At 32.8% G+C, this 21,892-nt stretch overlaps 1 protein-coding gene across 1 annotated transcript; it reads left to right on the plus strand.

The window, feature by feature from the left end:
• The first annotated feature begins 1,071 nt into the window (after positions 1–1,071).
• LOC121119983 (uncharacterized) lies at positions 1,072–10,134 on the plus strand. The gene is made up of 4 exons (XM_040714836.2): positions 1,072–1,311; positions 8,238–8,467; positions 8,520–8,667; positions 9,526–10,134. The coding sequence occupies exons 1-4, from the start codon at positions 1,072–1,074 to the stop codon at positions 9,601–9,603; spliced, it is 696 nt and encodes a 231-aa protein (XP_040570770.2). The 3' UTR covers positions 9,604–10,134.
• The last annotated feature ends 11,758 nt before the right edge of the window (positions 10,135–21,892 follow it).

Below are 21,892 nucleotides of genomic sequence, written 5' to 3' on the forward strand. Positions count from 1 at the left end.
CAATTTAAGAGAAAGGCTGATAATGAGTAGTTCAGTGCTATTTTTTGATCAAAAAACAATGTAGAATGTTTTTGCACATCATCAAATTAGAATAAAATTGAAAAGTTTTAACAGCATAATTTCATAGCTTGTAACAAATGTATTTAGAGTTAGATGACAAAACCCTCGTAGTCACAGGCCTCGTATTTGCTCTACTTATATCCATATATGATATCATATCTTCTAGATCAATCATTCAATTACATTTCGTTTATTTAAAAAGACAATCACCAAAGAACTAGAAGATATTGTATGAATATATGGAAACTGTTAACAAAAAAACAAACTAAAACCATTTTTTTCAAAAGGGAACGTTTATCACCTCAGGGGGGCATCCGAATGGATTTGTAATTTTTTTCCAAAAAATTAAATTGTTGGTTAATATTTGTAGGTTTTTCATTTTTTTTTTGGATTTTTGTATTTTTTTTCATAAAAATCCAAAAACCAAGCCCCCCCCGTCAATAATAAAAGCCTGGATACGCCCCTGTAACTTTGTATTCCTCGATTACTCACAAAATATTCCAATTTACCCATTTGGTGTGTTTCAATTTGCATTTAAATTAACTCAAATTGATCGTCACAATAATGATTGATAGATTTTATTAGAAATGCATATTGGTGGCAATATACGTATTTTATAGCAAATAAAGTTTCCAATTTATATTTGAAACCTTTGGGTATCTCAAGTTATCCCAGAAATTTAAATAAAACGCCTTTAATTGACTAAAATATATGTATGAAATATTGAGTTATATATGTAGTAAAAAATATATCGAGATTTCTATTTTTTGAAAAATGTTTTTTTGTCATCTGACTTTGTTTTATTTTTTGTTCAATAATGGTAAAAATTATGCTCAAATAATGTTTGTATTTTGTAGGTACATATATTTGAGAGAAGGACAAAAGAATAGTAAGGATTTCAAATAGAGTTCATGAATGGACCCCCTTTCCCTTATCGTCTTTCCCTTTGACTTTAAAAAAAAAAAAAAAACCATTGCGCTCTTAGATGTTGTATTTTGGCGCGCAAAATGAATGATCATCGCAGAAGAAGGTATTTCAAAAGGAGTAAAAAAAAAAGACAAAACCTCTCATGTAAGCAATAAAATTTTCTTAGGTATAAGAGGAAATGAAGAATCAGACGAAGGGAATCAGTTGGCTAAAAGAATGGTATCATACTCGATATTTATCGTTATCTTGGGTGGGTTATTTCTATTGGAAGGATTTCAATGCTACAATGAGGAACAGAAAGCACCACTAGAGGACACTGAACAGGTATGAGAAGAACCTCATTGTTCGTTTTAGGGGGGAGGGGGAGCACAGAGCCCAGATCCCAGCATGGGATATAATGTTGTAAAAGAATTAAAAATTATACATTAGATTTTTTTTTAAGACTAGGAAAATGATTAAAAATGTTTGTCTAATAAAATATAATTTAATAAATAAAAATATTTGCTTGAGAAAATGTCGTTGAACAAAATGTGACAAAATTTATTGAAAACTATCGTAAGAAGGATTGGCCTTTCGTAGAAAAGGTCATAAATGAAATAAAACATTCTTTTCTCGAAATAAATTTGTTGTTATTAAAAAAAGGGCATTAGAAACAAAACAAAATTATGGTTCTTTAATTAATCTCTAAAAAAATTACGAATCCATTTCTTACCAAACTGTTAGAAAGAGTCCTACTAGTCATATATATCCCAATAAGTCTTAGGGGGGGGTACTTGCTCTAGCCCATCACAATGGATATAGTTTTGTAAGAATTGTATAAATATTTTTTTTTTCAAAGACGTCAAAATAGAAAAATAATTATTAACCTTTGATTTAAAAAAAGTAATTTTATAAAATAAAAATTATTTTATAAAGGAAACGTCATTAAATGAAATGTGGACACCATTTATTAAAGAGAGTCGTAAGAAGATTTGGCATTTAAAAAAATAGGTAATTGATAAAATATAACATTCTTAAGTTGAAGGATTTTTTAAAATAATATATATTAATATAAAGGATAATTTAAAACAAAAAAAGATCCGTAAAAAAGAATCACAGATCCATTTCCCACATAATTACTTCGAGAATTGAGAGAGATCCTAATCAGGGTTGGGTTTAGGGGTACTTGTCTTAGTCCCCCACATTTGAAATAACTTAGTAAGTATTGAAATGTATATATATATAGGTTTTTTTTTTAAATTGAATTATAATTTAACAACTTTTCTTAAAAAAGTGTTATAAATATAATATGGCATATGTATCTCAAAAATATATTTTCTTATAAAAAAAAAGATCATTTGAAATAAAAAAGACTCAGTGTTCTTTTATGTAACTTGAAAAAAAAAATGCGCACCCATTTTGCACAAAATTGAGACAAAAAGTGATAGAAGAATTTACCAGGCCCAGTTTTGACTGGACATAATTTTGTCAAAATCAAATATATTCATTATCTTTTTTTTTTTTTTTTTTTAATTAGAAAAAGGATTGACCTTTGTTGAAAATAAAAAAGATCATTTTAATAAAAGAAATAAGTATTATTTTATTTAAAAAAAACATCACAAAATTAAACAATCCTATAAAAAGGCTGGGGTTTGTGTAAAAAATGCCATTTAAAAATAAAATTTAACTTTATTCGCCCCAGAATTGAGCGCCCTACATTTGTATTTTCTAACTGAGTGTAAACTTTTTTTTAAAGCTTTAAAAAAAGGAAGGCATTAAAGGACACCACATTTATTCCTGTCCCAGGTTATGCCCACGATAAAACCGACTCTGGACCTGACACATTGTTATTTAATTAATCTCGTAAATAAAATATGGATCCATTTCACATAGAACTGTGAAAAGAATCCAAAGAGGGCCTTATTGCAGAAAAAACAAACAAAAACCGCCCTTTGAGCAATCAATTACGATAATTAAGGCGTTGGTACAAATACACATAACATACTTATTTAGAGTATAAAAATCATATAAAAAATTGTATATATATCATCATATTTATTCTTGTATTTAGCAAGAAAGTTTGACAAAAAAATATTTTCAAATTGTCGATATTTGTTTGTGCAAACAACAAATACTAGTACTAAAACAAACATTGTCGTATTTACTTATATATAAGTGATTTTTGACTTTTTAGCACATTATCACACTTGTTTTAACCCGTAAAACTTGTCTTTTTCTTTAAGGTGAAAAAAATGTATTAGTTGAAAAATGTTGCCGAAGAGGCCTTGTAAATTATTGTTGAAGCAGTAAAAAATTGAAATTTACCATTTGAATAATTTTTTTTCGAATTTTCAAGATAAGAAAGAAGTTTTCAATATATATATCTATATAAACACAGTCAAACTTGGGTAGAATAAGTCCGTATATAAGAATAATAAACCATTTTCTTGTAAAAAATAAATATGTACATTCCATAAGAGAAATATGGAGTCAAAAATCTGCATAGAATCCAATTTTTCTTCAGTTTTTTTTTTTTTTTTTTGTGATCAAACTTTTAAGAATTTCATATATTGAATATTGATGATTTTTCATTTTTATTGGTTTCAGCTGTAAGTTGGCGACAACATTTAATCGTTCTATGTTTCTTTTTAATTCATATGACATTGCTTTTCAATCAATACAAATCAGGGGGGTATGCAGAAATTATATTTTTGGCGGAGGCTTAGTTTTTGGAATTTTTTGAAAAAAAAGAAAAATTACAAAACTTAAAAAATATCGAAAATAATTTAAAAATCCATAGCTATTCAAAAAAAATTAAATTTTTTGGGGAAAATTTAAAATGTAAATTTTTCAGGAGAATAATTTCAAATATGGAATATAATTTGTTTTTCCAAAATCATTAGCTTCTCACCAAAATATTAAATTTTTTTCTATCTTGCATAATTTGGCCGAATGACGAAAAAATATTCTTAGAAAAAGCAAAAATGCCCCTCTATTTTTAGCAACAAGCCACCCTCTGCAGACACCTTTTCAGATATACATATTATGCGTGACACCCGAAAAACACTTTGCTGAAGGATAAGCATTAAATCCTTCATGATTTGTCAAAAACAGCATCTAATAAAACACGGGTGGTTCACTCGAAATGGGGAGTTTCAACCTAACTTATTTACATAAGAACCACAAAATTCAAGTTTTATACTTACTTATAATTTATTCTTTTTAAAATCCAGTCAACTTTCATTTGAAAAAGAGGTTTTTTTTAAAATCCAGATTTGACAATAAATAATGCCTCAAAATTCCATTTTAATGACTAGATTATAAAAATCTACGATCTTAAAAAAGGTGATTGCCTTTTTTTTCAGTTGTACGTGACATGGAAGATACTAATTATCTATTTAGCGTGTGTGCTTAGGGCCGGAGTGGTTGACATTAATGAATTCGGGAAAAATAGGATATTAGTCGGAAAATTCGAACAATATTGCCTTCTAAACAAACGTAATCAATGGAAATATGGATACAATTGATTAAATATGGTCATAACAAGGCTTGGTCTTTTGTAAAAAAGGGGATTCTATAAATAGGATATTCGATATTATTTTCTAAGAATAAACTTTATTCGCTAAATATTACTATAAAAATTTACTAAAACATAAGGCTATTAGAGTAAAAAAATGGGGCGGAAAGTGGGAAAAAAGACATTAACCATTGGGTTCGTGATCCCCTTTTTATCATAAATACAATGAAATAGCTGATATTAATATAATCTTCTATTTCATAGATGAAAAGTTGACTATATCTGGATTTTTGTTATACCTGAAGTATATAAAAATAAACCCACCATTTTTGCATACTTATTTAAATATATAATTTTGAAACATTTCTAGGCATCGTGTGTTTGATTTGATCCTGTTTTTGACAGATCTTCCATGATTTAAGCTTATCTTTCGGTGAAAGTATTTTTTGGGAACAATATGTATCCTTATTGATTGAAGAATAATGTGAAACAAATTAAAAAATAAATTTGCAGAACCTAAATGTTGGTGCCAGTATATTATTTGTACCTCTAAAAAGATAAAATAGTCATGGAATTCATCATTCTTAAGATTTCTAAGAAGTTGATAAAAAAAAAAAAAGTTGACTTTATGAAGATTTTTTACTTTGTGTTTCTTCCTTACAAAGTATTTTATGTAGTAAAAAATGAGGGTACCTTGTATAAGTCCGCCCGTACATCATTTCTTTACATTGTCTCTTTCTATCCCCAAATTGGAGACCGCGATATAGGGGCGTTGGCAGAATTATATATATATATATATATTTTTTTTTGAGGGAGGGCTTGATATTTGAAATTTTGTTGAAAAAAAATGCAAGACTTTCAATAACTCATAGTTATTGATAAAAAATAATTTAAAAAAAAGAAAAAAGAAATTCAAAAATTAAATAATTTTGAAAAAAATTTCCAAAATTGAATTTCAGATTAAAAATTTTTTGGAAAAAAATTTCAAAAATACATAGATACTCACAGAAAATTAATTTTTTATGGGAAAAAAAGTCAAAAATCCAATTTCGGAGAATCATGAAAGTAAATGGAAGGTTATGTAATTATGTGGATTAGGGAGTAATTTTATCTCGTATTAAGTATTCCGGGGGAGGGGGACTTGGAGTCGATTCGTTGACAGAAGAATGAGGAGATCACATCTCATTAAGGAAAACTCAACGACTTTTTCTTGTATACACCATGAACCAATACAGTATAATTAAAGTATGAACATTATATGTATCATGGAGATGAGCTTCTCAACTATTCAAGCTATTGTGATTGATTGAGTCGAGATCCCACTCTTCCCATTCCAATAATAAATTCTTCGTTTTGTAAAGCGTTGCTTCACTCCACATAGCAAAATTATTTCATTATTATTAAATGGCTGTGATAATTGAATTATCAACTGACGCGCTGTGTCCAATTTTGAGATAGAAACTTCGTGCTAACTTACAAAAGGACCCCAAAAATGGTATCCCAGAGAACGTTGACTCTAAGCGTATTTTTACTCAATCGGGATTAGACTCTACAAATACCTATATTTATTTAAATAATTACATCACGTTTTCATATTTTTGGGACTAAGCTGCCCCCAAATCAAAGCTAGCATTGCCTCTGATTCTAGCAACGGTCCTTTGCGTACTGATACCACATCATACTAATAACTACTCACACCAACAAAGTTGCAGTTTGACAGATTTTCTTTGAATATTATTGTATATGAAAAAGGGGTTTTGTTTTATGCTTCATAATTGCAAGTAAAAACATTTCAGGGCTAAGTAATGAATGGAAATTCTTTGTTCGGAAAAGATGAATGGGGAAAAAAAAGGAAGAAGGGATTTATTTTTTATTCTTGTGGTCTAAAGGTTGTCAGTCAACCTTTCAGGAACTAATGATGAAGGTTCAATGAATGAAGATTTTTGATATCTTTATTTTTTTAAAGAAAAAAAATGAAACAAATTATTGCAAAATGTGGGATTATGAAGTTAATTTTTGTTTCTGTATGAAGAAGCATTATTAGAATTTGAAAAAATATTTATTATTATTTTTATTCATGTGCATAGATAGCAAGGTAACCACATTCGTAATCTTTAATCAATATTGTCTTTGATATATGCATATATTAAAAAAAAAAAGAAAACACAAGTACATTATTGAAATTACAATTTTTTTGTAAGAAGATTAACAATTTACAACTGGAATTACACATTACAAGGAATGCATTGATTATTCGGCTACTCATAATCAATTTGCTAATTAATTAGTAAATACAAATCAAGTTGTTTTTTTGGCTTAGCTTAAAGTTGTAACATGTATCACCTTTGCAATTGCAACCTGAAGTTTAATATTTTCAAAGTTATCAATTATTGAGGAAGGATCATCCATGAAATCTTAGATACATGGCAATATATCCACGTCATTTTAATTTCCTTTTCTTCTCCACTTGAGTCGGGTATCCAGAAGTGTTTGGCGTTAGTTAAAAAACCCATTGGTCAATAAACTAATTGTTCTAAGGCGGAGTGTCCTTGTTACGATCCACGTGTGACGAGATAAGCTTCATATTATAAACTTCCTAAACCTGGAATAGTCCTTTGTCTGAGTGAAAAAGTCTGGAGTGAAGGAACTGTCAAAAAAGTCTGTCAGAGGGATCTACGTGTTTCACTGGACTCCCACATCCTCCTCCTCAGAAACATAATTCAATTCGCCACTGTTGCTGTCGTGTTGTTAACAAAGAAACATTCCTAATATTTATTTCTTTTTTTTTATAAAATAAGAATCACAAGTATATCTACTTAAACTTTTTGAAGACTAAGTTACTGTAATGGAAACAGAAGGAGTTTCAGGGATCCCTCTCTGCTTTCAACAAGATGAAGCACCTGACCACACTGCCAATATTATCATAGTGTGGTTTGTATCACATTTTGAAGTCTTTTTCGCATCTATTTTTTTTCTTTCCTGATAGCAAATTTCTGAAATTTGCTTTCTATGACTAGGGATGAATATTTATAACATGTAAAAAGGGGAAGAATCAAAATATCCCGTCCATAATGATAGATATACCACAAATATCTCTTTAAAAAATAAATATAGATTCAAATACTGAAAGGTTCCCGTTTTTGCGGGTAATTTGTGTCTATTTTTCCGTACATGTTCCGGCTAAGAGTATTAATCATACCAATCCTTAGGAGAAGAAGAAAGTCAATCCTGTTTCAATAATCAGAAAGGATTGCCTAATGGCAACTACAACAACTGTTTGGTATTATAAATGTGTACCTTTAAATATTTATTTATGTGTATTACGGGTTGGATAAATTTAAGAGGAGGAGTTTGATGTCCCAAAATCTCTTTTAGAAAAATTTCATTTATAGGATTTGGATAAATAATTATCCCCTAAGTTCCAAAACCAACTACACCATTGGTAGATACATAAAATATGTATACATATCAGAGTGGTACAATATATTTGACTTTTATTTTGTGAAATAATATTATGGTGTAAATAAATATCTTTTATATTTTAAAACATGCGAGTTTTTTGCTACTTGACAATTTTTTATTTTAATAGTTATTTCATTTTTTCCGATTATATACATATTTAAATTTCAATAATAAGATTTATAATATAAAACATACATATTATATATATTTATTTCTGAGTTGTTTTTTTCCAATGTTTTTTTATAAATTTACAATTACTTTTGATAACCTCTGGTCCATTCTCCCATTTTAGCTCCTGAGTTATTCAATCCCTGAAAAAGTATATATGGAGTCTGAAGTTGAGCCACCTTCCTACCCTAGAATGCGTCGTGGAAGTTCTTCGAACTTTTTTGGACTATCTGGCCCCATATTTGGTCCCCGAAAGAGTCGCGAAAACCCGGTCTCCATGTTTCGTCTCAAGAAATCATCTTCTTCGTCTTATATCCCGGAACAGCCCATGGACAAACGAATGTCTATGATAAGGTAAGGGTCCAGCCCATATAATTTGTTTTTATGTTTATGTAATTTGAAATAGGTTAAAGAAAAACCTAAGGAAATTGCATTCCAATGTTTCCATGCTACGACTTCGAAAAAGAATTTCACAAATGAGGTTAAGGAAGCGCTTTTTGGAGGATCATGATAATTGTGAAGGAGACAGAAAATGCCTAGGGGTAATAGAAGAGGTAAGAATGATCCCGGATTAAATGATATATATGCGTCAGGCTTGAGCATGTTCACGCTTTTTGCGTTCATCTATTTTTTCTGAAAAATTTCGTTCATGCACTCATTTGTAAATTTCTTTCAATTCATTTTTTTTTTTTTTGAATAAACGAATCGACAACCAAGTTATCTATCAATTTTTGTTCAAATTGAATCCGCTACAAAAATCTTTTTGATGTACTACAGATAACATCACTTTATCGTTGTCTTATGTGACGTATTAAACTTTTCCTCTTTTCGGAAAATTGATATTGTTAGTCCATGGAGGTTACGTTGTTATGCGTAGAGTGTTTATGACGTGACCAGTAGTTTTACCGGCTATACTTTTGCCTCTGGAAGATTTTGCCGCATTACATATTCGCCGTCTATTATGTGTTTATATTCTCGGTTTGAACTTAACTGCTGTATCTCGATTAAATTAATTATATAGCTAGGGGAAAAGAAAAAGAAAAATAGTGATGAAATAATTAGTCCAACAGTAAAGTTCGAGCCGATAACGTAAAAACAGTAAATGGCGGCGAATATGTCATGCGGCAAAATGTTTGAGGCAAGATTATCTAGAGCCATTTATGATACACTCAGTGCATCTAGTGGATAAATAACAATTCTTGTAGCCAATATAATTAGGACAGACATTAATCATTGTTTGGTCACTAGTTTTTAAAGCTTTGGTATGGAGGAGAAAGATTTCTTTCGATAGCAATGAAAAAAAAAATGAGCAAGGAAAAGAACGGAGCTCATTATTCAATCAATATGCAAGCCTGATAAGAATATATATATATATTAAAAGAACCATGCTAATAAAAATCTTGCACTTTCAGAACCGAAATTCCAAAAGGACAATTGAAGAGCCTGAGAATCTATATGGACTCATGGACTATGAATCATTAAAAAAATAAAACAATATATACCCGTTAATTATTTAACTAACTATAAGTAATCATCTTTAGGGGTACAATCCAATTAAATATAATATATAAAAAAATAAATACAAATAAATTCCGGGGAGGCATTTTTTCCAATTTTTCTTATTTTGCTTGCCACCATTTTTTTCGTTTTAGCTCCCTTTTTAAAAAAGAAAGTTTTAATAGCCTAATCCCAATACTTTTTTACTACCCAATATCTAATCTTTTTTCTTAGAGAGGCAATGACATAAGTGTTGTGTATTTTTTTAATTTTTATTTGGGAGGGGTGAATGAATTGAAATATTACATATTCATCTGTTATTCTATTGAAGAGAACTTGAACCATCACAATACAAAATGATATATGAATTAATTTGTTAGTATTAAAAAACCAATGATTTATTTCTTTTAAATTGTTTAGACTAAATCTTTTCATTTGTAATGTTATTGTTGTAGCATTCAAATTTAATTAAAAATAAACTTCTAAATAAAAGTTATTAAAAATATATATTCAACACCCAAAAACTTTTCATCATTATTGTTTTTCTTTACCAAATTACAGATATTTATATATGGGGTAGTATCCGGCAATGCCGGGAGTAACAAGGGATAAAAAAAAACAATGCTTTCATAATATAAAAGATAACTACTCCCCATGACATCCTTAATGCTATTCTCCGTTTTTCATGAATACACTCAGACGTAACTACTCAATCCTTATAATGGGAGCGGGGATCAAATTGTCGCCAAAATATTTTTCTACAAAAAAACGAAACAAAATATACATTTTTTAACTTTTTTATTCAAAATCAAAACTATGACGAGCATACAGGTATAGAGTAGCCATTTATTTGATATAATCACCGTTGGCATCAATAACGGCCTCAATACGGCCTCTGAACCGGCCGCAGGCTCTTCTGACCATCTCATTGTCCATGTTGCCGAATACCTCCTTGATGGAGTCCATCAGGCTGGCCTTGGTGCTATGGGGATGTCTGTTGGTATGTCGAGAGACATACCAACAGACAAAATAGTCCAAAGGATTAAGGTCGGGAGAATTAGGAGGCCATAAATCCTCGGTTACGACGTCATAACAGTTCTCGGTTAACCACTGCATGGAGATTTTGGACACATGGTAGGGTGCTGAGTCCTCTTGCCACACCCAGGGCCTGTCTCCGACCTTCATGGACCTGGTAGGGTCATCTTCAACCATCTTCTTCACCTTGTCGACAAAGTCGTCGGTGTCCCTGACCTTCCTGTCCGTGTCCTCCTCCTTGGGTGCCCTCTTTATGGTGGCATCAACATCCCAGGTGTCCTCTAGCTTCTTACAGATACGCTGAACAGCCCGTAAATTCACTCCTAAGGTTGAAGCAATCGTTGAATTGGAGATTTCACCTCCATTATTAACCAATGCCATGACTTCGGCGGACCTCGAAAGCTCCTTGTTCCACTTATAGCTCTTTATCTCCTCATATGATGACGGCATGATACTAACTGAACTACGTATCGTCAGTTGACGAGAATAGCTTTACTATTTGGTAACCGGTTTTTTATTTGATTATGTCGTCTTCAAGTTATCAAGGTTTAAAGTAGGCGACAATTTGATCCCCGCTCCCTGTATATATTAAATTGACGTGAAAAATAAAATAATGATAATAGAAGTTTTAGAAAAATAAGTTAATATGATGGAGCTTGAAAAGTTAGAGTAACAAAAAGAAACAAATCAGGGATCCACCTTTACTAAATACAAACCGTCGGCCAGAGTGAATACATTTTTATATACCAGCGTTTCAATTTTATTCAAATCTTAAACTATACTGGAAATGCATTTGAATGATGAATGATATACATAAGAGAGCAATAAGTAAACCAAATAGGACAGCGCTGCATATTCGATGCTAAATGCACACGCCTGTAATATTTCATTTATACGACTACATTGTTATTTCTTAGATATGTATCAATATAAAAGAGTGCACCCTGTATACACGTTCGATGCTACATGCAGACACCTGCAATCGTTCATTGCTACGATTATATTGTCATTTCTCCTATCAAATATGTTTATGATATACATCAGAGAGCACTGTGACAATTGTTCATACATTGATACAAGCATACTCATTTTGCTTTATATATGTATACCAGGTTGTATTTTTTGGTATACAGATACTATAGGGGTAAAGCCATATTTAAAAAGGTAACCTACAAAATTAAAACGAGGATTTGCAGCAGTGTTAACTTTGTCAGCTATTTTCAGTTTCGTCTCGTCTTTGTCATGATTTTTGTCAGATTTTTGTATTTGTCTCGTTCTTTTAATGAAAAAAAATTTCGTTAAGGAAATGATTTCGTCTCATCAGGCTTGATAAAGTTAACAATTATTTGCATTTTTTTATTCCCTTCGCAGAATTTACCTTGTTAACTTAGCGACCCCTAGTGAATACTATTCTTAAAGACAATTAAATTTGAACAAAAATTGACCATGTGGTCGATATTTCACCACTTGGTTTTATATGAGTTATACTACGTTATAATAAAAAATGACAGCCGTTGACGTAGCCCATAAAATTTCTTACCCTCAACCCCCATAAACATAAGCAAAATTGTTCTTTATAAAAAAGTCATCAAATTTATGATGTAGTTCCTCTTCCAAAAAAAAAAAAAAAAAAATTTGCACCCCTCTTAAATTGTCCTTAGTGACCCAATTTTTTTTTACCTATTAATCGAAAAGTATTGAAATACTATATTGATACATGAACTGGTACAAAAATATTCGTATCGAGTTAACACTAATAGAACGTAGGTAAACTACATATGTTGATTCGATAGCTTAAATAGGGGTTCATAAGCTATCTGTCCCAAAAAAAGGAATTTTTTCCTAGCACAATTTTCTCTCCAATCAGTTATGAGATAAAAAAAATGAAATGAAATTATTAGAGCTTGATAGAGTTTAATTTAATTATTCAATAAAATAACCTCGAGTCTCAATTCCAGCTTCTTAATGAGGCTGAAAGTGGGAGCAGGCCTTCGCCACTAATTCCTTTGGTAAATCCTGTAATTCCTTCTTTATCCGACTGATAAGTTCGCCTTTGTTGTTAAAGGGTGGCTCGATTGGTTTTTGTTTGATCCCTCTCCCCACAAAAAAAAATCCATCGGATTCTGATCTGGTGAGTATGGAGGCTAAAAGTTCAGTAAGATAAAGTCGTCAAAATTGTCTTTGAGTCATTTGAGACTCAGTCCGCATTGTTGTTGCCTCAAAATCCCCTTTATAGGCCTCAAATTACCTTAACTTTGGAAATGAACACTCCCCCTGAGTCCTACAGTTTAAGAAATTGTTATGCTGTCGCTCTTGGTGCTGATTTCAAGGAGGGTTGCGTCCCATTTCCAAATATTTAGGACAGCCAATCCGTCAATTGATTCGATGTCTTTTCCAACCCGTGCAAGTTTGAACAAGCTATTTAACAAAAAAAAAAAAAAAAAATCAGCTTCCTAAATGCCTGCGGGTGCTAAATAGTAAGTACCAAAATGGCGGCATTGATAGCTTTCGCACCCTGTACATATGTTGCCCGTCTACACAAAAGCAATCGAAAATTATTTTCTCAAAGTTAGTTATGGGTTACATTAGTATTCTTCGGCAAATAATCGTTCATTTCTATGTACAAGTTATTCTTATTAACCCTTTGGGTGTGCTTCAAATGGCACTTCAAGTAGCGAAAATTTATCCTTACAATAAAAGAATGATAAATTAAGATATTATATTTGAACGGATCCATGGGGGATAATTCTCTGTTATCAAATAAAGGTTCAAAACTATAGCTGAAGTTCTTGGGTATCTAAATTCATCCCACACATTTCAATACAAAGACTATAATTGACTCAATTATGTCTATGAAATATTTACCTGTATGTATACAAGAATTAAAAAATGATATTAAAATTTTATCCTTTACTTGATTTTTTTTTCAAGATTCTTCTTATGATGACACACTACATATATTCAATATTCATACATATACTGCAAAAAGGGAAACAATTTATCATTCCTTTTTCTTAATAAAGTTGAAAATTTATTGCATCCCCCCACAGGACTATTCAATGTCCTTGAAAAAAAAAACAAGCCAAAGTACGTAAGTCACATTTATATAAGTTTTAAGAAACAAACGTCTTTCAATTTTATTTAAATATCCAAAAAAAGATTACGAGTATTAATATCTACATATGCATCTTATTTCTTTTCTAAAGGTACTCTAAAAAAAGAGTATACTAGTGGAGAAATAAATTATGGTCTTGAAAGTTGTAGGATTATATTTGTAAAAAATATGATGGAACGACGCAACTTAATGGACAACCCGATATGTAAAAATTATTTGGATACTGGGTCGTTCCTAGAGGAGTAATTGTACAGGGTTGAGATTTTAAATCTGGAACAAGATTTAGACCTTAATATCTGGGTATCTTATGTTTATGATAGGTTGCTCATCAGATTCAGCTCACAAAACTGTATAAGAAAAATAAAAAAATACTTGAGACGTCACTATGGACCCTGACTACTTGTACGAGAAAAATATTATTGAATTGTTTAATTAATTGTAGGAAATAAATTGAAAAAATATCTCATCTTTAAATATTCTGGATTTAAAATCCTCACACTATACATTGACTGCCCTCTGCTATTATTCAGGGTCATATTAAATGTGACCAAAGCTCCAAAAAGACATGTGCCTTGGAGTTTACTCTCTCGAGCTGTAGAAGTATAATAGCTGGGATGTTAACTGAAGGAAAACCAGTCAGAAAGGAAGAACTGCGAGCTATTTTTATTGCGACTTCTGCAAGGTATTCAGCATTCACCATCAAAATCCCTGATCTGGATACTCTATCGTGGAAGTATGTAGGGATCTTAATCGCTACTACCCTTCATTTTCGAATAACAATATGTAGTTTCCACGTTGCCTGATACCTATCCATAGACAGTTTAAGAAGTTATGCGCCTCAAAAGCTCAATAGTTGTCTTTTTTATTGCCATTGAAACTATATCTTTTGTTTCTATTTTTTTATTATTAATATTTTAATGTGAATTTTTAGGATTATTTTATTGTTTTTTTATACCTATGGACATATTTTATCAATCTTTTAGAGAACATGTATGCAATAAAGCACATCATCTGTTTACCGTATTTATAGTAGGCATTTTGTTTTTAGCTTAGGGATATTTTTTATCGATATATTTTTTGCGTATGTAAATTCCCTAGACCAATAAAGAGAGAGAGAAAAAAATTAATAAAAAAAAAAAAAAAACCAGGTCACTGTAACTTTTTTCTAAATATAAGATTTCGACGTACGAAACATATGCATGGAAGTAGATACTAACTCTGATCCCATCATAGCTTGATGGAACAATTCTTCATGGAGAAACCAGATTCCTTGAGGTTCGCCAGGAAAGTGGACAAAACTCAGGTAAAACACAAAGTAGCTAACCATTATTGCAATGTACAATTATCCAGCAGCAATGTTGGAGATATCAATATAGACATTGGAACTTTCACGAGAAGTAAATAAAGTTTCTTTGGAAATAGATAAATTAAACTTTGCAAAGGTAATGGAATCCTTTCATGCGGGAAAATAGATATCCAAAAGAGGAGGAGAAAGGTAACAACGAAAATGCCTGGTATATGATAATTCTGTTTCTATCAAGAGTGGGAGACGGAGAAAAAATCACTAACAACGTTATGAGTTTTAGCAACACAGCTACTTTATGGGTTATTGTATTGAAAATGAACCCACAGGATCTTGAATCGATGTGTTTAAGAATACCAGACAGTCTCCTTTTTATCTCTGTCAGAAAAATTCTAAAAGTTGAAATCCTTCCCAAAGTCGATCTCTCATGTCAAACAGAATTATTGGATCAAAAAGATAATACATTCACTGCCAATGTAGAATCTAGAGATGTCATTGAATGCTCCCATTTGGTTTGCATATTAGGCTGATATACTTTAGGGGAAGAACAAAGCAATGTAACTTTAGACATATTGCAAAAGAATGCAATAATAAATCACAAGGTACATCAGAATATAAAAGATGACCATGGGGAAGAATTAATAGTAGGGACGCTAATGGAAAATCTATCCCAATGATAGAGGAAGGAGTTAGTGCAAACAAACAGAAGCAAGAAAATCACGATGTACCTACTCCAGTGGAAGGGAAGGATGTTAACTCCTCAATCACCTCAATGGAAAAAGACATCACAGAAAAACAGCCACCAATCCCGAAAAATATCGTCGATAATGATAAAAAGGATAAGAAGATCCAAGAAGAGAATATATTGAAGATAGTGAAGAATTCAATTCATGAATGCGATTCAGAAATTAATTATGGGTCTCAGGCAAATGACAGAGAGAAGGAAAGAAAACAAAGAAATTCATCAAACAAAGAGAGGAAGAGTGGGGAAAGTAAAGAAATAATAATATTTCATGAAAAGAATAAAGAACAACAACGTTATTGTGTTAGTGATTTTACGGAAAATCGATATTTTGGAGCTTGACCTTGCATGAAGGAAGGTAAGAGGTCTATAAGACCCCCACAAAACAATGACGTGGAGCATCAAGGCAGCTCAGCCCCGAAAGCACGTCAAATGACAATGACAGACACTATCTGTCAAAGTAAAAAAAAAAATCAGGAAAGGGTTTCACTGAAAAAGTGGAAAATACCCAATTAGGCTTATGTTCAATGAAACAAAGCCAAGATGTAGAAAAATGTCCAGTTCGACCAACGAAAATTAATGAACAAATCAACGCTAATATTCACAGGAGTTACAACAAAGTGGTCAGGTCTGGAATCTCTGAAAACAAACCCTTTATGCCGAAAGGTCAAGAAAGCAGGTCGGGAAAAGACGATATCAATGATAAAAAGGGATGGTTCAAGATCCCCTTCTTTTTTTCGAAGAAGAGAAATAGAAAAAAATAAGAATAAACGATATGACATATACAAATGCAGCAGTTCTATGGACCCAAGTACTAGGGTTAAACCCAGATGACCTGGATTCCATATGTATTAGAAGTCTTTTATACCCCTATTTACTTTGGTCAGAAGGATATTGCGAAGGGAACTACTATCAAAAATCCAACTTCCTTACTCCATTAAATTAAATGACAAACAAGGAGGAACATTTGTGACACTTTTCGAGTCAAGAGAGTTGATGAAAGCCAAAACTTTGCCCATGCCCTTCAAAATAAGGATACCGGAAGGGAGGGGAGTGATTCCGTTTGACCATGTAAAATTTGTAATTGGGCAGACGTTACTGCTTATGGAAGAGCAGTCATAGAGAATTAAAGATTAAATGGAAGCCTCAACTGCCAGAATAACTAAAGATTGGAGCAAAGAAACACTCGAAAGTGTGTCATCGAATACAACACATGTAATAGTGAAAGTCATTGGAAGACCAGAAAATATCCCATGGTTCCTTCCTATTGGAAACCATATCATGAGAAGTAACCGAATCCGCACTCCCCGCTTCCTTGAAGGCCTCCGGAAGTCCATCATGGCTTCGCCGGGGACTTCCTTGTCCAGGTTGTCCAAGAACCGTGGAGTGAGCAAGCAGCTGGTCTCCAAGGCTGTGAATGAGGACCTCGGGTACAGGTCATACCGAATGACCAAACAACACATCCTCACGGCATCCATGAAGGCCATCAGGCTCACCAATGGTAAACGTCTCCCCAATGACCTGAACAGCCATGTAGGAAGAATCATCTTCCTCTCGGACGAGAAGAACTGGACTGTCGACAGAAGCTACAACGTCCAGAATGACAGGTGGCTTGCCAAGGAGAGAGAAGAGGTCCCTACGGTCTTCACCACAAAGTTCCCGTCCTCCGTGATGACCTTGGGTGTCATCTGCAGCACCGGTGAGGTGATACCTCCTTTCTATCACCTCCTTTCTTCTTCAATACCAAGGAAAGGGTTAACGCGATAAGGTACTGCAAAGTCATGGAGGAGTTCGTCATCCCCTGGATGAAGGATACGACCGCTGGGAGGGAGTTCATATTCCAACAAGACTCAACGGCCGCACACATCGCCATGAGGACCACTAACCTCTTCAACTCCCACGACATCACTTTCTGGGATTGAAACACCTGGCCCTCCAACTCACCCGACCTCAATCCGTGTGATTACTACTGGTAGGGGAAGTTGGAGAGGGAGGTGTGCAAGATCAGCCACAAGAGCATCGCGGCCCTGAAGGGCTCCATTACGAAGGAGTGGAATGCTGTCGATTCCGCGGAAGTCATCAGGGCATGCAAATCCTTTAGGGGCAGGATAGAGAAGATGGTGGCTGCTGAGGGAGGACATGTAGAATACATTTATTGTTTAATATAATGTCTAACTTTTTCATATTAACAAATACACTCCAAGTTCCATTTTTATCCAGCAGGTTGAATTTTAATATAGTTCCAATTTATCGTGGACACCCTGTATGTTTGGTCGTCACATATGACATCCATGAATCAGGCAAAGTCACCTTCTGAACATCGAATGTGGCTATTCAGAAGGATCAATGGAATGGATAAAAATGGTAATAGTTTCCCAAAAATAAAATCCCGAGCAAGATCCAGTAATTGAGTAAGGAAAAAAGGGTATGGGTGAGGGGAATAGTTGGGTCATTATATCCGAAGATGATGACACAAGTGTGAGCAAAGGGAATAAGAAATTTGTATTTCTAGAAAATACGATATAAATTAGTTAACCAAATTAGACAATAATACCAGGAGAAAACGATACAGGAACCAAATTTGATGTTAACACACCTCCCGAGTCGAAAGAGTTAAAAACCTGACGTATATTCATTTATAGAATCACTGTAGGAGTGCCAAATTAACCAATCAGAATTAAACTCCGACGAAGAGGATCCTAAGGATAAATCAGACAAAAAAAGGAAACTAAATGTCTCCAGCGGACAAATTATGAAACTTCCACCAGTGTCCAAAAAAAACAAACAAGAATTGATTCTCCACATGCAGTTTGATAAACGAATATATCTTTTCTAATAGCTAAAGGGAATTTCTACACCAAGATCTACCCAAAAACATAATATCAATATGGAGTTAAGCAAAAATCCTAGCGGCCGGAAAATACTACAGGCAAATATAAACGGACTTTCAAAGCTATTTAAATACTTGAATGACATCGACCTACTAGAGGTATTGTGTTTAAATGACACAAGAAGTCGATACATATGTGAGTCGTCTCTCATTCAATCAAAGTATAATAATTACTCTTTAAACACAATTAGAACTGGACCAAACTATCCTCCAAGGGGTGTGGGGTCACAATCCTTGTCAGAAACGATGATCCATCAAAGTCAGGGATCATGGATGAAAAGGGGAAATACATCTCAGCTGAGATAAGGTTTCATAAATCGCAATATGAAATATTAGCGGTATATATACCTTCTGGACATAAAATTTTCTTTAGAACTAAACTAGCACAATATGGATGCTACCCCATGAGTGAAAAAGTAATTATAGCCGGAGACTTTAATACTGCAGAAGAAACCAGTAAGAGACTTCACATCTCCACTTGGATTTTCAAATTCCTGCTGTCAGATCACTTCTTCCTAGAAGCTAAAATAGTAGGGCATAGAAGCCATAGAAGACCTACTTAATGGAAGCTGCCAAACTTCTTCAAATCTAGGATGTAAAACGGTCAATAAAATATTGGATAGATGAGGTTCAGGAAGATATCGACGCAGGTTGTACAATAGAAGAGGGAATGAAAGGTATATATAGGTCGGATAAAAGTATCTTAATTAATGCAGAGAAAACAGAGGCCGCGAGGGGAAGTAAGAAAAAGTTAAGATAACTCATTAAAAATAAAGAGGACTGTTTATTGAGCGACGAACTGAATAGCCTGATAGAATACAAACTTGAGAGATCCAAAATAAGAGCACGAAATTTGAATCGAAATATTAACTCTAAAAATCTAAATCTCCGAGGTCAGATAGAGAATACGAATTTTAATGATATTACAGATATAAGTATATGCAGTGCAACAACAAAACAGGAAACGTAATCAATTCGGAAATTTTATCAAAAATTTTTTACATCCAGAGTGTAACAAATCAAAGATACTTTATCAAACCAAAAAAAAACAAATTCTAACAAAGACAAAAAGTGTCTCTTTCGTGATTTTAAACCATCTGAAATCTGGCTATACATTGACAAAAAGTAAAATCTGACAAATTCATTAGGTCTTTCTACATTTACTGCCAAATTTAATAAACAAATTCCAGAACTAGCTAAATATCTAGCAGTACTTTTTAATAGGACATTTTTCTAGGAAGGTCTTACAAGAAAGCAAAAACGTGTACTCATAATATTATTTCCTAAAAGGGGAAAGGATAAAACAACAATAAAAAACTTGAGCCCAATAACGTTTTTAGAACCTGAATATAAAATTTATGACGGAAAGAACAAAACCAATTTTAGAAAAAAATCTTCATGAGACTCAATTTTGGCTTCCGGTCCGGACGTCAAATTGCATGGCTCGAGAATACAATGGATACGTGTCTTGAAGAGATGGAAATTGGAGGAAAGAAGGCGACTAATATTTTCAGATGTTTGAACTGTCTTCTTGAGTAAGAAAAAAATCCCCACTGATGCAGGAAAGCTTTACCAAATTCTAGATGACTTTGGTAAGAGAACTGGTTTCAAAATAAATGCATTCACATTACAAATGCTAACTAATCTGTCGAATATACCTAAGACCATAGAAGTCTTCAATAAAGTTGAGAAAACAATCGTTTATGGGAACTCGATCTTTATCGACGACGCTAACACTGAGAATATATAAAAATAATTGACAAGAGTATCAGTAAATCGATAAAAGAAATAAGTATAAATAGATTTTCAACACTGAAACGGATATGGTGAACTGGAATATGGTCACTTTTTTAAGGGGTAATCATATTATGCGATGTACCTCGCAAAATGGAACAGTGAGCCAAATATGGGCCCACAAAGGGGGGGAGCTTATTAGTCTTGTAGAAACTGTAGGATCAAAACGATTATTTGCACCAAAAAAAACCAGGTAGGTTTGGCATGATCGACATCGGGACACAATGACGTCTTCTACTTTTTTCATAGCAAAATAGGCGATCATCCTATGAATTTCTTTTGAAAACAATTATGCGCGTTGTCAACGGAAATGGAAGTGGAAAAGATGTTGGATATTCGCTATGTAGATAAATCCAACATATATATGAAGAAACAAGAAAAACCCATTGGGTTGCAGTAGGCAAGGAGGCCTCACTTTTTGAGAGTGAACTCTTCAAAAATCCCTCAAACGATGGGACGTAGATCAGGATTAAATACGATTTGGGACGTCCTTGTAACTCGAAAAACTCATCCACTAGTTGTTGGGGTTTTAGTAGATTACTAAAAAGGTTAGAACGTCACCCCCTTTAGAACTAGATGATGACAAGGGAATCATTATTAATATGGGATTTACCACGACGTTGTATATTTAATTGATTGATTATTAGTTAATGATATAATATAATATAGCTGTGTAAATAAGATAATAATCAGCCGTCATCATTATTGGATCGTTCTTAACATGACATGGCGCACTCGTTAGGATTTTGAAGATCGATTTAACGAAAATTTTCTAAAATGCCTACGAAGGGTTAATTAGAAGAAGAAAATCAAGGTTTGATAGAGATGGTTAAAATGTTAGAAGGAAATCTAACACCGGTGCATGAAAATCCGACGATGAGAATGATGATGATCTTGATGGAAGAAATAAAGCAAGCTCGTAAAGAGTCCATCGGGAGAGATGAAGAACACCGTGAAATGGTGGAAATAATGTTTAAAGCATTTAATCGCAAAATTTTTGACAAAATAGAAAAACGACCATTGGAGGAAGAAAGTGTCACAAAGATAAATCAGGAAATGAAAATACTTATAAAATCTCCACCTCAGTTTGAAGAAAACATAGAATATAAAGAATTTGTAAATTGAAAGATTTTATGGGGTAATTATGTGTTAGTTCTTGGATTTGGGGAAAAAAAGGGAATTTTTAAGTAATTATGTTATCCGGAAATGCTGGATAAGATAGAGCATGAGATCTCAATCGAAATTAAATGAAAAAATTATTTAAAAGAAATCGTGGATTTTATTCAAAATTACCTCAAAAAGCAAATTAATGTAGCACTGGAACGGGTCAAGTTAGTGGGAAAGAAAAACAGAGGGAACATGAAGTCTTAGAATCATTTTACACACCTTTATGTTGCCAAGCA

The sequence above is a fragment of the Lepeophtheirus salmonis genome, chromosome 6 (genome assembly GCF_016086655.4).
Source record: "Lepeophtheirus salmonis chromosome 6, UVic_Lsal_1.4, whole genome shotgun sequence".
Taxonomy (NCBI): Eukaryota; Metazoa; Arthropoda; class Copepoda; order Siphonostomatoida; family Caligidae; genus Lepeophtheirus; species Lepeophtheirus salmonis.

What these genes read in the sequence shown, in the direction of transcription:
- LOC121119983 (XM_040714836.2), top strand. Translation starts at nt 1,072, where the DNA reads ATGATCATCGCAGAAGAAGGTATTTCAAAAGGAGTAAAAAAAAAAGAC. An exon ending in AAACGAATGTCTATGATAAG is followed by an intron (nt 8,468 to 8,519) that starts GTAAGGGTCCAG and finishes AATTTGAAATAG; the next exon opens with GTTAAAGAAAAACCTAAGGA. An exon ending in GCCTAGGGGTAATAGAAGAG is followed by an intron (nt 8,668 to 9,525) that starts GTAAGAATGATC and finishes TTGCACTTTCAG; the next exon opens with AACCGAAATTCCAAAAGGAC.